The 16335-nt window shown below is 38.3% G+C and overlaps 1 protein-coding gene across 1 annotated transcript in view; it reads left to right on the forward strand.

Annotated features, from left to right (window-relative positions):
• The window catches only part of LOC140494678 (alpha/beta hydrolase domain-containing protein 17B-like), a 75062-nt gene that overhangs the window by 48437 nt on the left and 10290 nt on the right, over window positions 1–16335 (forward strand). The window contains exon 3 of the mRNA XM_072594139.1: window positions 9982–10161. Coding sequence (XP_072450240.1) covers window positions 9982–10161 — 180 coding nt within the window. The remainder of the gene's footprint in view (window positions 1–9981; window positions 10162–16335) is intronic.

Here is a 16335-nt window from a genome sequence, read left to right on the forward strand (position 1 = left end):
TTCTGATTCTGTGGACCGTTCAAGCATCACCTGTTTGCAAATCGCATATTGGACTTTATCAGCCTTTTCAGAACCCACTGAGCTTGAATGGAAACAAGTCATCCTCAGTTCCAAGAGACTGCTCCTAGAGGAAAGTGCTCATTAAAATCAGAGCCTCTGTATATTAGTAGTTGTATTGAAAAAATTGCACAGCAAATATTTTTATTTTAATGTTGACGGTGTATTTGCAATGTCCTGCATTCATATGAACTCTTGTTTAGTGTCACTTTCTCATCTAACATATGCTTTATTAATTATGAAATGCTGTTCTACATTGAGCTGTAGGAAGAGGCGGAGTGGTGACCATATAGAGGTTTATAAAATCATGACGGCCATGGATAGGGTAAATAGACAAGGTCTTTTCCCGGAGTTAGGGGCCTAAGTTTAGGGTGAAAGAAGAAGAATTTAGACACCTAAGGGGCAACTTTTTCATGCATAGGATGATGCATGTATGGAATGAACTGCCAGAGGAAGTGGTAGAGGCTGGTTCAATTACACCATTTAAAAGGCATCTGGATGGGTATATGAATAAGAAGGGTTTAGAGGGATATGGGCCAAGTGCTGGCAAATGGGACGAGGTTAATTTAAGGTAACTGGTCAGCATGGAAGAGTTGGACTGAAGGATCTGTTTCTGTACTGTACATTTCTATGACTCAGATCCAGTGGAGTTGAGGGAGGCTGGGGGTAGTGCTGCTGTCTCGTCTGTTTAACAGGGAGCAGACTTCGCAAGTGCTCACTGTGTCAATCCCATTGAACTGACTGCGGAGGGGGGAACCTTCAGAAAACTGAGCCCCAGAGGGGAGGCATTGAATCAATTAACCAAATAATCAGTTATCCGAACGAAATACTGCCCACCCATGTCATTTAGATAATCAAGGTTCCTCTATAATATCTACTTCCACCGCCCAAATATCCATTGATACCTCTGCCTCAGGTTATCTCCAACCAAAACTGTCATTGATGCTTCCAAGACGCCAACTCTACCCTGTCTTGGTGACCCTCCCGTATTCCACCACTGTAAATTCCAGCTTATCTACGACTTTAATGGGCAGTATCCTAACTGTCGCCATGTATTGTTTACCTGTCATTATGGTATTCACCGGTTTCCACTCACTACTGATCCAGCACCACAAATTTAAAATGCTCACTCTTGTATTTAAATTCCTCCATGGCCTCAGTTTCTTGATTTGATCATTGTTGTTTCAGTTGTAGCATCTTAAACATCAAAGGTCCCATTGGTTCTCTATTGACAGCTGTCTTATGTTGCCTTGTCCTAAACTTTTAAGCTTCTCTAGTGCCTCTCGTTTTCCTTTTCTTTTAGAAAACTCAATAAAGCCAACCTCAATGGCCAAACTTTTGGTTACCTGTATTAATATGTAGCTTGGTGTCAAATTTTAAAACTGGTAATACTTTACAATGTTTAGCTACTGGGATATGTACTAGGTTAATGGAGCTATACAAATCCAAACTGTTGGTCGTTCTGGCTGTAGGATTGTTGATTTTGTTTGAAGGGATGTGTGAGTAAGGGTCGGAGGTGGAAAAGATAGCCATTTCAGTGAGAATGAGGTATGCAAAGAAAGCTGTGCTTTGGGTTTTAACACATGTAAAAGGATGAGATCCTGATGAAATAGGCCTAGGGTTCAATTATACCTATACTTGACCAATTGTTAATTGAAGCTAGTAATTTATAATTAAACATTACAAATGCATAGCAAGGATATACACCTTTGTAAAAGATGTGTTAGTGGAACGAAGAGGAAAGTTTGTAATTTGAATTAACGTTTTCGCATTTACTCAGAAAAGGAATGATGGAAGTCACAGTGTTTCTTACTGGGGGGGGGGAAAGGAAGGAAGGAATTAATCCACCCACATATCACTTGATGGCTGAGAAACCATTCAGTGTGAAACTAGCTCCTGACTGTGTGACTTATGAAAATTTAAGTATATGGCACTCAGTCCCTTTGTTTAAATAAAACCCATGTTTCATTTGCAACTAGGTTAAAGGCATACATTTTTAGTATAGTCACTAATGAAGGGGTAGGAATGCCAGGTAAATGAAGTGTGAAAAGGCAGCTTGTTCTGGATAGCATTGTATTAGTCCGAATCCTTTTTTTTTCACTTGAGAAAGTAGCATTGCCTCTGGAGTTGTCTTCTCTTGAATGTCCTGGCTTTCTGTGGAACTTGCGGATCTCTAATACTGTTAGTGACCATTCACTGAAGATAGTTTCTTACATTACAGTGGGAGTGTGCTCCTCTCCCAAAATACATTTTTCAGCAGGATTCACCACATGATCATCCTGGTGAACAAATTTACATGTGCTCCATAACTTTTACAGACAAGACCATTCCACCACTCTGAAGTAGTGCTAATATCAATTAAGACCATAAGACATAGGAGTGGAAGTAAGGCCATTCGGCCCATCGAGTCCACTCCGCCATTCAATCATGGCTGATGCGCTTTTCAGCTCCACTTGCCAGCACTCTCCCCGTAGCCCTTAATTCCTCTAGACAACAAGAACCTATCAATCTCGGCCTTGAAAACATTTAGCGTCCCGGCTTCCACTGCACTCCGTGGCAATGAATTCCACAGGCCCACCACTCTCTGGCTGAAGAAATGTCTCCACATTTCCGTTCTGAAATGACCCCCTCTAATTCTAAGGCTGTGTCCACGGGTCCTAGTCTCCTCGCCTAACAGAAACAATTTTCTAGCATCCACCTTTTCAAAGCCATGTATTATTTTGTACGTCTCTATTAGATCTCCCCTTAATTCTAGCCAGCCAGTGCAGTGGTTAACTTCCACACTGAACAATATATTTACCAGTTGATGTTTTGAGAACCTTTTGTCCTGTTTACGCACGTGCAGTGCAGTTTTTTTTGCCATTTGTATTAGGAAGTTAACATTAACAAGACAATCTATAAACCAAATCAAAGTGACTATTTTCACCATCATATTTAAAGTAGTGTGTGAAATGGCAATAAGTCTGTTTTATAGACAGTAATGTTTGTTAGATGGCATGCAATTTAACCTTGGTGAATGTCTGGTTATGTAATTAGCTAAAAAATGCTATAATTAAATTTGGGTTTTTGTATATGATGAATCTGAAACTTGTGCTACTTTGAACCACTCTGTTTGTTTCATGATTGAAGCTGAATATTCTTTTTGGCTGAAGTCCTAAAAGTATAGCAAGCATCTTAAATGGGCATTTCATTTAAAATTAAATGGAAAAAGATATATTGCAAATTTAAAACTTATTGTGCTCAAACAGAAGTCAGGTTCAGCACATGAAGACTTCCCTGAATCATTAGGGGCAAGTTTGCTTTTTACAATGTCAGAGGGCTCTTCCCTGTACTAGAATGTTTTCTGTCTTCCAAAGTCTGCTGCTCATTAGGCAATCATCAGGCTGCCACAACACTTGAAATGGAGACTTTATTTTCCATAAAAAGGCGAAGCAAAAAGCTGCTACCTGTGGGACTCTGTGTCATAATGGTATTTTGTATTATATGTCTGGCCTATCATTCTTCCCACTACCCCATGACTCAAAAAGCTGAACTTTGTAAGAGTCCTCAACCTAAAGTAAAAGTTGCACTTTGACGGAGGATGTGTTTCTCTTTTATAGTGGGTGCTGTAATGCCAAACTGCATTTATGTCTCTTTAGACAAAGATCTAGCTGGATGTTCTGCCTGCAATCTCACTGGGGTCACCTTCTAGCCATTTGGCCACCCACAGCTACATTAATTTGTGCAGGGAAATGATAGTTCTTGGAAAGTACATCTGGGTCACTAGCACTGATCGTGCAGTATGCCAGGAAAAGACTGCCTTCAGGAGAAGAAAGCAGAACTGATTTTCAAAAGGCATCAGGCTGTTAATGAATGTATTGTTCACTTTGGTACCATGTGACATCAGCAACAGCTGGAGGAATAAGGACAGCTCCAGATTATACTGCAACATTTGAATTAATGTCAGGATTATAGTTGCTGGACTGTTGAATGTGGAATAATTTAAATTATGAACTTGATTGTTCAGCCATTTTAGTTTGAGGTCAAAGTTTGTGTGAAAGAATATGTTGTAACACAAGTTTGTGATTCTACTGGCTGATGTATTGCAGGAGGACAGAGCACGAGGCAGCACAGGATAAGAACAGGGCTCCAGTAACATTGTTGGCACTGTTGCAGTACTAACAGCTGTCACATGCAACAGGACTAACTTGTTCAGTTCAGAAACAGTCGATTCTGTTAGTTCTCTTCCCAATTAATTTCTCTCTTGAGGTGTTGACTCCTTAGACACAGTTTTGTTGTTACTGCCAGTAACAACACAAGTGGCAAATTCTCCTTCAACTTTGTCTTTTCTTACCAGTTTTTGCCACCTCCCTCTCCTCCTCCTTGAAATGGATGACTCTGAAATATAATTCCAGTGACACTTGATACTAGTCATATCCACACAATTGTTTTCCACACTATACTAAACGATTGCAGTTAAAGGCAGCAAATCTAAGTTGACTTTTTCTCCTTGATTTGACCCTACCATTAGCAGAAATCATTATTGGCTCATCTGGCTCAGTACAATGTGGGCCAGATTGTTTAGACACTTTATATCAGGACAATTTGTTCTATAAATTCAGTACCACTTTGGAAAAAAAATGAGTAATATGATGACACAACTTTCCCCAGGCCTTTTAGCACCATGTTTCTAACTGTTCATTGTAAGGTGCACCCTGTTCTCTAGTAAATAGAATGGAGGACTGCTCCAAAATTTTTGATGATTTATCCTGACGGACGTGATTGTTCCAATTTTTTACTTCAACTTTGCAGTGTGGGAGATGGGTTTTCTTTCTATTTCAATTTTCCCAAGAGCCAGACAACTGTGGGCATTAACCACGTGAGTAATTATTGAAGATGAGACGATGCTATCCTGCGGTATGACTTGGCCTGGTGGAGCAATAGGGCAACCCAGCAATTTAAATGGTGAAAGTTTGCACTCCCCTAAAGACTGCTTAATTCAAGCGTTATTAATACCCAGATCTGTGATGAAGCATATCCTTCTGGATATTGTCTGGGCGTTCATAATTCCTGGGGTCTACTCATTTCTGGTTTCCAGTTGTGTTGCTTTGTAGATTATGTAGAAATAGGCATTTCCATTTCTTTTGGTGTCTTTAAATTCAACAGACTGCTCTTTCAGTTATGAATTGTCTCTGCCCATCCTTTCCTCTGTAACCAACTCCTGAAATGATAAATTTTTATAAGAATTCAGGTACTTAAGATTAAATTTGTTCCACTGTGTGGCAGGGGTGCACGTGAGTTTTTCCTGTTCTGAGGAGAAATTAGTACTTGAACAACATTGCAATTTTACTGCTCAGAGTTCTTGACACAAATAAAAGCTTGCTGCGATTTATAGCATTTTACATTTGGAGCAAACCTGAATCTGACTCCCAGCTATGTTTTTAAGAAAATACAGTGCAGCATCCTGCTTGAAGTGACTATGTGAATTGAGAGTGGAAATTAAGTTGAGCCTATTTGCAGAGTTTTTAGTATCAACAGCATTGCTATGGATGCCTGTTTTGCCAACTGATTTCTTGAAGTATTCCACACAAGAGACAAAGGACCTCCGTTCTTTTTCGTTCCTGATTACAGAATTTTCTACAATCTCAGCAGTTAGACTAAGACTATTTGTTAAAAAGCAGTGTTTGTTGTCTTTTTTGTGCTGTCAAAGTTGTCAAATCCTCTTGCTGATTTGGTCAACAGAATGTTGACTGGTATTAGTCTAATATTAATTGTTGGGTCTGTCGCTTTTTCAAATGCAAGTGTATATCCCAAAATTTGGCATTTTCTCCATAAGAACTAATCAACAGTTTCTGTGGAAATTATTTGGAGTGTGTATTTCTCCTTTTGTTGATATTCCATCCGAAGACGACTAGTTTGAAAGGGCAGCAGCGTTGTGCTATCTAACACAACGCATTTCATTGTTACAGAAGTCAACCTAAATATAATGTAGCCTGTTCTTTTGTAAAGCGGAAAACCTAATTGCTATAAATGGGTACACCCTGAGGTTAGGTTAATTTGCAGTTGAACATCTTGAAATATGTCACCATTATGTAGGTAAATGTGCCAAAATGTTTACCCATAGCATAGTCTGGCAGAAAGTGAGAGTCAAATAACTGGATAACTTGGTGGGGGTGTTAATTGAGGGATGCATGTTAGCCAAGCATTTGTAAGACTCCTTTTGCTCTTCAAGGCAGCCTAGATTACATGCTCAACTTTCTGGACTGTGACTTGACCTTTATGTCATGGTCACGTTTATTTTAATGCATCTAATTGATCTAGCTGATAATGAATAGAACATAATTTGCATGTGATGCAAATTAGTGCTGAAATCTCCTAAACTAAGGATGTGATTTTTTTGTAGGATAATGGAGGGAAACTCTGTACTTTCCAATTCTGACTCATGATGAGGACAGGTTGAGCTTTATTGCTTGTGTACTAATAGACTGCACATTTGCCTTCAACAGTCACCAAAAACTACTTTTGACGTGTCAAAAATGCTGATGAGGTTAATCTCTTTGGAAAATGTAGAAATGGGAAGAAATCATAAAATGCATGTCAACAGTTGTAATTTCAGGGCAGAGGCTGTTTGTTCAGCAACTTGTAAGAAGCTTCAAAAAATCTTTTAAATTCTTTTAAATTCTGGAAATGGATAGGGGAAGAGCTACAAGAATGATGCATAGTGCCAGAGAATTGAACTATGACAAGAGTCTAAGAAAAGTTAGCTTTGTTGGCTTTGAAAATAAGTGATTGAGGTGGAATGGGAGTTATCAGAGCCACATGTAATATACAACAAAAAAGAAGGCAAAAGCAGGGCACCGCATCTTCAATACACCATAAAGTAGATCAAGGTCCAAACTGTTGAAAGAGAAATGCAGGTTTTAAATTCTTCCAAAAGTGGTCAACATTTGAAATTGAATTTTTTAGGGAAATGGAGGGAAATGGAATAGTTTCCAGTTCTGAAACATATAATGAAAACATGTTGATCCTTTCTGACTGCATGAATGACATGAAGTCAAATACCCTCTTTTGTCTTTATCTGTCTTTTGATTTTACATAGTGTGACATTTGTGCTGCATTCTTGTAGAGAATATAGGTGGCTGTCACTTTCAAAGATGTTTTAACACATAATAAATGCCATGCATTGCTCAAGATTAAGAGATTGCTTAGTGATACCTGCTGGTTTTGCATTTTCTGTTTCTTGAACGCAAGAGATTTTACAAGTATATGCTTGGCCTATTCATGACACTTTCAAATCTGTGTCAAAGCGTTCTTATTTCAAGCCCTGCTCTAACAATGTAGGCATATAGTCGAGACCAACACTGAGTGCTGAAGTGTTAGAGGTGTATTATGTTTTGTGTTGGAAGTTAAAATGTTTATTTTTCAAATGAGCCATTGAAAGGTAGTGTTGACAGTATGAACAGAAGCTGATATCTAATCCAACATGCAATAGTATCCTTATTACAATGCAAGGCAGTTGTTGATTACATTTTTCTGCATTGCATCACAAGGGTGGCAAGTGTATACCATATTGTAAAAATGAGCTGAATATGTAATCATTTTAAGATAGGGTTTAACACAGAAAAATGGGAACTTCAGTTTGCGTATCAGATTGATGTGATTTGAAACAATTAGATAATAAGCAATTGACGATTAGTTCAGAAAGTGTTCTCCATTCTCCTCTCTTCCATTTGCAAACCTCTCTGCTGCTCCTCCACCCTACCAACTCCACTCCCTTCAAATTGAAGCAAAATCCTGAAATTAATTTGTTGGAAAATAAAAGTTTCCAGCTCCATTAGTACAATATGAACTATATATTCGCTTGCGAATATAAAATGTATCGATGTATGTGGGACGATGTTTGTGGAGTCATAAGGTTATATGCATGTTTTGTCCAGTTTGTGAACCTCTGTAATGTTAAACAGCCTGTAGCACATTTTCACATCTGTTGTTCTCTAAATTATTTTAAATGTTACTGAAACTGAGATGAGTGGAAGAATTATTTTGAGAATTTATCTTTTGAAAAATGTAGGAATTTCTCTTTAACTATGCAATCATAAAGTACAATGACTTCATACAATATACATATGCATTTCAATTTAAATATGTCTGCAGTTTCACAAATATATTGTACCACTTTGATTTCAATTTTGAAGAAAAGTATTTTTTGATTAAGGTTGAAAGTTTTTAATTATGACAATGCATTCTGATATGGTATTATTGGCAATAAATTCCATCCATTGCCGTGTTTCCTGAAAATGTAGAAATTATTTAAATATAAAATTTGAGAAATATTGTTTTCAGTGTCTTTTCTTCCACTTGCTGCCACTGGTTAAATTTAAACTTTGGAATGTTTCTTGTGTTGATGCCTGTGCAGTCAAAAGATAGATCCAGCAAGGGTATGAAATTGGCAAAATAATGTAAACAATGGTGATGAATGGTTGAGTTTTAGGAAGGTGTACAATGGGGTTCCCCATAGGTCAGACTAGGATTACTGCTTTTGATAGATGTGTCCTGGGTCAATAACATGTTTTGACTGTTGTAGGCAAATTTTGAAGTGTAGTGAGCTGCATGGAAGTTTAACTTCAAAAAGAAATAAGAATGGCTGTTAGAATGAACAGACATAGGGCAGATATGATTTATTATATAGATGTATAAAATTAAACATAAGGTTTTTTAAAATTAAAGTTTTATAAATATAGGCATAGAATACAAACGAAAATATCTAATGGATGAACCATGTTTTAACACTACTATGGACTGAATTACAGTATTTACTTATTTTGGGCAATGCTCTTTGGGAAAGATATGAAGGCTTTGGAGAGGGTCGAGGAAATATTTACCAGCATGGTTCCAAGGATGACCTGAAGTTAATTTCAATTACAAAGCTAGATTTGAAAAGGTATGTGTTCTCTTTGAAGAAGAGAAGATAGAGAGGCAGTTTGATTGAGATGCTCAAAATCCTGTTGTGTCTAGACTGTGGATGGCGAGAATGTATTCCAATGACAAAGAAGTTGAAACCCTAGAGATGAAGATGATCAGCAAAAAAAACCATTCATAAAATGTAAGAATGTAATGCCTGAGAATATAATGAAATCAGATTTATTCGTAGCTTTCCAAAGAAAATTTGATAAGCAATTGATGAAAAAATTTACCGGACTATGAGAAAGTACGGGAGAGTTGGACTAGGTGAGTGGCACAAGCACAGTGGGCTGCATGGTCTCCTGTGTTGTACCTATTCTGTCTTTCAACTCTGTCCAAGATTTGTTCTACTACACAGTTAGAAGTTGCACCTTCTGTCACCAGTTATAGCAAAAAAAGACACAAATAAAAAAAACTCAATCCCTTTTGCATGCATAATAATGAGTGCAATCAAGAGTAAAGTGTTGCAGAGAGAGTACCACATTGCAGAAGATGTTTTTGGATGAGATCCTCGTGTAAGATTCTGTCTGTTCAGATGAACATGAAGGCTTTCATAGTACTATGTCAAGAAGCGCTATTATTTTTCATTGTATTTTAAGCAACTATAATTCCATGTTCTATATCATTGCAACAAAATGATTAACCATTCATTTCATCACTTTATGGTGACTTTTGAAAGTTAACAAATATACACTGTGATCCTATCTCAAGTAAAGCATTTTGGGATGTCCTGAGACTATAGTCGGTTTTATATAAATATTGATTTTTTTTGTGAATTGCAGATTTGTTTGCTTCAGTTTTCAACTATTGGAATAATGTCTGAATTCAGACAAGGTCAATTGTAATGGGTATTAATCTGAGATACTCTTGGCAGATGCAGCAACAGCTTTAAATTAAAAAGAATAAAAGAAAGAACTACTTTGAAGTAGGTGGAAACTGCTAAGCAATGACCCTCTCATCTGCTTGATTTCCTTTTCCTTGCAGATATGGCATCAGTCCTGAAAACATTATATTGTATGGGCAGAGTATTGGTACCGTTCCAACTGTTGACTTGGCTTCCCGGTATGAGTGTGCTGCTGTTATTCTGCATTCTCCGCTAACCTCAGGAATGCGGGTGGCATTCCCAGACACAAAGAAAACATACTGCTTTGATGCATTCCCCAAGTAAGTGCCCACTACTGTTGTTTAATTGGAGCTGATTCCTCATCAGTTCTCGCGTTGTCCCTTGATGGTGACGACTCGAGGCATCTTGATATTTTAAATCAACTTGTACAGATGCATTATGACACTGACTAGAGCAGGTGGGATTTGAACCCAGACCTTGTGACCCAAAAGTTGAGGTACTACCTTTGCCACAAGAACCTAACTCAAGGCATCTAACAATGCCTAATCTTAGCATATGCGTATGGGGTTATAAATAATAAATCGTTATATATGGCCAACAAAATGAAGTGTGCTGCAGATATTGTGAGACTACTTCAACATAATTACTGCATTGTAGATATAGTACATTTTATCTGGTAGTGCGTTATTGCATGTAATTCCTCTGATTACATGTAATGGAACAGGCCATTTAGCTCCACCAGACCATGCCACATTTATTCTCCATTCTCATTTTTCCTCATCAAAGTGTACTGTTATAACCCTTTTATTCGCTTCTCTCTCATGTACTCTGACCTAAAGGCTTTCAAAATGGATAGGCACTTTTCAGCCTTCCTTCCCAGAGAGAAGAGACCCAGCCTTGCAATTTTTTTCTTGATATGTATATCCATCTATTTCTGGGTATTACCTTTGCAAGTCGTCTTCACACATTCTCTAATGCCCCTGAATCCTTGTTCTAGTGTGCTGACCAGAACTGGCTATAGTACTCTGTGGTTTTACCAAAGTTCAGTACAGGTATAGTGTAATCTTCATACTTGACAATTTTGAAACACAGTCAGTTCTGATATAACATGATAGTTCCATTTTCGTGTGAATTCTCTTTAAGAAAATAGGGCAATGGACTTGCCATTTAACTTAGTGGGGTCAGAATCGCATTAAAAGCCAATACAGAGGAACCTCAATTATCCGAATGAGATGGGCGGGTACTATTTCATTTGGGTAATTGATTATTCAGATAATAGATTTGACCTTAAACAAGGGAAGCTATACTGATCTAATGCGGTGCTCTACCAGAGAGTTTGTTTAAATCTGTAATTTTGATGAGTCTATTTAAACAAACTAATCTTTGCCTTCTGCAAATTGCAAGTTAAACTAAGAAGGACTAAGCCCTTACCATCATAAATATGAAATCCCAGCATTAAACAAGGACCTGAACAGCTTCTACAATCACAAGAGCATTTATCACAATAGAAAGACAGAAGTACTGCCTCGTGCATGCGTTTACTTTCTCTGCCATTTTTTACATTAACGGCCCAGTACAGTGACAGGAATAAAGCACTGACTTTTGGAAGAGGCTATGTAACTAGCCCTTACGTTTAAAAAAATCCTGCTTGTGTTTCTGATTTTGCCAGCATTTTTGCATGTTCTTCAGTACAGGTAATTCAAATTCACTTACATTTTTGTTACATTTTACAGGATCTTGAGATCATCTTCGGATAATCCGAAATTCAGATAATCGAGATCCCTCTGTACATGTATAGAAAGTTCACGTTCCTACAAATTGCAGCATACATTCTTCAATTGTGTTAAAGCTAATTTGTGTTGAAGAATAATGTGTTATCTCAGAACTGACTATACTTGTTTGTTTGTGTTGGCCTTGCTAACCTATGGCAGTGTTTGCTGACTAGTGCATTCGTGTTCCGATGCTATTTGTTCATCCATCCTACCTGGATTATCACTTTCCAAGTAATAAATTACCTCCCTATTCTTCCCCTCAAAATATACAGCTTAACGTTTATCTGTTGAGTTTCATTTGACAATTATTTCCCCTTTCTGCGAGTTTATTAATGCCCTCCTCTAACTTGATACAGTCCTCCTCAGCATTGATTGTTCTTACCAAGTTTGTTTTTAGAAATTTAGAATTTGGAAATTGTTTTTGATTTCAAAGTTCGAATTGTTAATGTAAACCGTGAACAGCTGTGGTCTCAGTACTGATCCTGGTGGAATACCACTTTCCACTACTCTGAATAATCCTTTACTCCCATCCCTTCCTTCCTGTCTTGAAATACAGCAATTCAGTCTGCAAATTGTTTCCTGATTTCACATTCAACTCACCTTATACATTAGTTTATTACTAACGCTCTTGAAAATCTAAATTTTTATTTACTGAATTCCAATCGGTTTTCCTCCTTTTATCTCCTTTAAAAAAAATTGAGTTGGTCAAACAAGATATTCCATGCCAATTTAATCATTCCTATAATTTTCACCTCTACTTATTTCATGTATACTCACCTGTAGTTTTATTTTCGTGCTGGTTAAACTCTGATGCCAGATTCAGACTTTATTCAGAAGCCACTTTCCCCGATGTTATGGCTGTAGTGTGACTATATCCTTGTATAAACCAGTGGAAATGATGGTGACAACCACAATTTTCAGTGTTAATTATTGATCACAATTGTGGGAGCTTGTCTGCCTGCAGGATTTAGCAACTTCCCATGCCAGCATCATAATAGTAAGTCAAAGATTAAACCTCCCACACCAAAGATTCAGTTTCCAAAACTCTGTTTGCAAAATTTTACACTTAATGCTTTATTAATGAAGTACAGGTGGTGCTAATGTGTGATAACTTTGATCATTTTGAGAACTAAAAATGAGTACAAGGAAACTTTGATCAGATGGTGAAATTTTGAATGCAAAGCCAAAGAATGTATTACATCTTTACAAAGTAAAGTAATGTAGTTTAGAGCAAACAGATTAGTGTATGGTAGTGTGAAGATTTAATTTGATACTTGAAAATCAATAATTCAGAGCAGTAATGCTAATTTAAAACTATGTAAAAAGAGCGCAAAGTTTTGCGGTAGAATGCATGTACGATAACAATTATGATATAACATTGCAGATATATCCTTTTGTGAGACCTCAATTGCAGTTTTGGCGTGCATACTGTAGGAAAGATATTTAGAGAGCATACAGCAGTGACTTGGTAAGACGCTACCTGATATGAGGGAAGTTAGATAATGTAAGGATAATTTGTTTAAAATTGTCGTGATGAGGCAATGCTAGATTTGATACAGATTGTTTTGAGTGGTTGTGGGATCTAGAATATGGGTAAAAGATTAGCAGAGGACAGGAGAAATATCTTTGCATACCTTGGGATGAATAGTATATTGAGGGGTAATCTAACTGAAGTGTTCCCACCAAATTGCTGTAGATTCTAATTCACTGTTAATTTTCAAAAAATAAACCCTGTATTTTTATTAAAATTAATAACTATCAAAATGTATTATATAGATCAAAATTCATGGAATTATTTTTATTAAAATTCTCAGGTATAGTTAAGGAATTTGGAATTGTGTTCAAATTGGTCATTATCTGACTTATGGAGAACTGGCATGAGGGCTTACTCTTGTTGCTGTTTGAATCATGGTTGAAGGAAGTGGGAATAAAAGGATATGGGAACAAGACAGGCACGTAGAATTACGACTGCTTCCCAAATGGATGATAAGTGTTGTCATGGACCGATTTTGACCAAATTGTTTGTTTCTATGTGACCAATTTGTTTTGGATTCAGTCATCGTCCAATAGTCCTTTGTCAAATCTTAAGAGAAAAGTGCCATAAGACCATAAGACATAGGAGTGGAAGTAAGGCCATTCGGCCCATCGAGTCCACTCCGCCATTCAATCATGGCCGATGCGCATTTCAGCTCCACTTGCCAGCGTTCTCCCCGTAGCCCTTAATTCCTCTAGACAACAAGAACCTATCAATCTCGGCCTTGAAGACATTTAGCGTCCCGGCTTCCACTGCACTCCGTGGCAATGAATTCCACAGGCCCACCACTCTCTGGCTGAAGAAATGTCTCCGCATTTCCGTTCTGAAATGACCCCCTCTAATTCTAAGGCTGTGTCCACGGGTCCTAGTCTCCTCGCCTAACAGAAACAATTTTCTAGCATCCACCTTTTCAAAGCCATGTATTATTTTGTACGTCTCTATTAGATCTCCCCTTAATCTTCTAAACTCCAACGAATACAACCCCAGTATCCTCAGCCGTTCCTCATATGCTAGACCTGTCATTCCAGGGATCATCCGTGTGAATCTCCGCTGGACACGTTCCAGTGCCAGTATGTCCTTCCTGAGGTGTGGGGACCAAAACTGGACACAGTACTCCAAATGGGGCCTAACCAGAGCTTTATAAAGTCTTAGTAGTACATCTCTGCTTTTATATTCCAACCCTCTTGAGATAAGAGACAACATTGCATTCGCTTTCTTAATCACAGACTCAACCTGCATGTTTACCTTTAGAGAATCCTCGACTAGCACTCCCAGATCCCTTTGTGCTTTGGCTTTATTAAGTTTCTCACCATTTAGAAAGTAGTCCATTCCTATATTCTTTTTGCCAAAGTGCAAGACCTCGCACTTGCTCACGTTAAATTCCATCAGCCATTTCCTGGACCACTCTCCCAACCTGTCTAGATCCTTCTGTAGTCTCCCCACTTCCTCAGTACTACCTGCCTGTCTACCTAACTTTGTATCATCGGCAAACTTCGCTAGAATGCCCCCGGTTCCCTCATCCAAATCATTAATATATAATGCGAACAGCTGTGGCCCCAGCACCGAACCCTGCGGGACACCGCTCGTCACTGGCTGCCATTCTGAAAAAGAACCTTTTATCCCAACTCTCTGCCTTCTGTTAGATAGCCAATCCTCAATCCATCCCAGCAGCTCACCTCGAACACCATGGGCCCTCACCTTGCTCAGCAGTCTCCCGTGTGGCACCTTATCAAAGGCCTTTTGAAAGTCCAGATAGACCACATCCACTGGGTTCCCCTGGTCTAACCTACTTGTTACCTCTTCAAAAAATTCCAACAGGTTTGTCAGGCATGACCTCCCTTTACTAAATCCATGTTGACTTGTTCTAATCAGACTCTGCTCTTCCAAGAATTTAGAAACCTCATCCTTAATGATGGATTCTAGAATTTTACCAACAACCGAGGTTAAGCTGATTGGCCTATAATTTTCCATCCTTTGCCTTGATCCTTTCTTGAACAAGGGGGTTACTACAGCCATCTTCCAATCGTCCGGGACCTTTCCTGACTCCAGTGACTCTTGAAAGATCTCAACCAATGCCTCTGCTATTTCCTCAGCAACCTCTCTCAGAACTCTAGGGTGTATCCCATCGGGGCCAGGAGATTTATCAATTTTAAGACTTTTTAACTTTTCTAGCACTATCTCTTTCGTAATGGCAACCATACTCAACCATGCCAGGAGAGTCTAACATTCTGATGCATGTTTTTCTCAGTTTGCATTAGATTGCAAAGTATTGATAGGTGAGGAAGGCCCAATTTAATTCATCTAGAGGAATCCTGAAGTCATTGTTGCACCCAGTTGCTTGCTTAAGTAGTTCGAGTGTTTTAAGATAGCTAAACCTTGAGTTTACTTTTCATTATTTTGAATGTGTGTCACGTTGTCCCATTCTCACAAGTAACCAGTATATACCTATTATTCCATTTCCAAATTACAGAAGAGGAGGTGCTGGGGGTCTTCAAATGCATAAGTGGATAAATCCCTGGGACCTGATCAGGTACATCCTAGAACTTTGTGGGAACCTAGAGAAGAGATTGCTGAGCTCCTTGCTGAGATATTTGTATCAACAGCCATGGGGATTGGCTAATATGGTAGCATTACTTAAAGGTGGTAAGGAAAACCAGGGAATCTATCTCGTAGAGAAGGTGCAAAATGTGACCTACTCTTGTGAAATTAGGCAGCACGGGTGACTGAGGTGTCAGTGGGGGAGCACTTTGGGGCAAGAGACCATAATTCAATTAAATTTAAAATAGTGACGGAAAAAGATAGACCAGATCTAAAAGTTGAAGTTCTAAATTGGAGAAAGGCCAATTTTGATGGTATTAGACAAGAAAAGCTGTTTGGGGGCAGATGTTTGCAGGTAAAGGGACAGCTGGAAAATGGGAAGCCTTCAGAAATGAGGTAATAAGAATCCAAAGAAAGTATATTTCTGTCAGGGTGAAAGGGAAGGCTGGTAGGTATAGGGAATTCTGGATGACTAAAGAAATTGAGGGTTTGGTTTCAGAAAAATAGACAGACAGGATAGATCAGGTGAATCCTTAGAGAATAAAGGCAGTAGGAGTATACTGAGGGAAATCAGGAGGGCAAAAAGGGGGCATAGCTTTGGCAAATTGAATTAAGGAGAATCCAAAAGGTTTTTACAAATACATCAAGGG

This window comes from Chiloscyllium punctatum, chromosome 24 (assembly GCF_047496795.1).
Source record: "Chiloscyllium punctatum isolate Juve2018m chromosome 24, sChiPun1.3, whole genome shotgun sequence".
Lineage (NCBI taxonomy): Eukaryota > Metazoa > Chordata > Chondrichthyes > Orectolobiformes > Hemiscylliidae > Chiloscyllium > Chiloscyllium punctatum.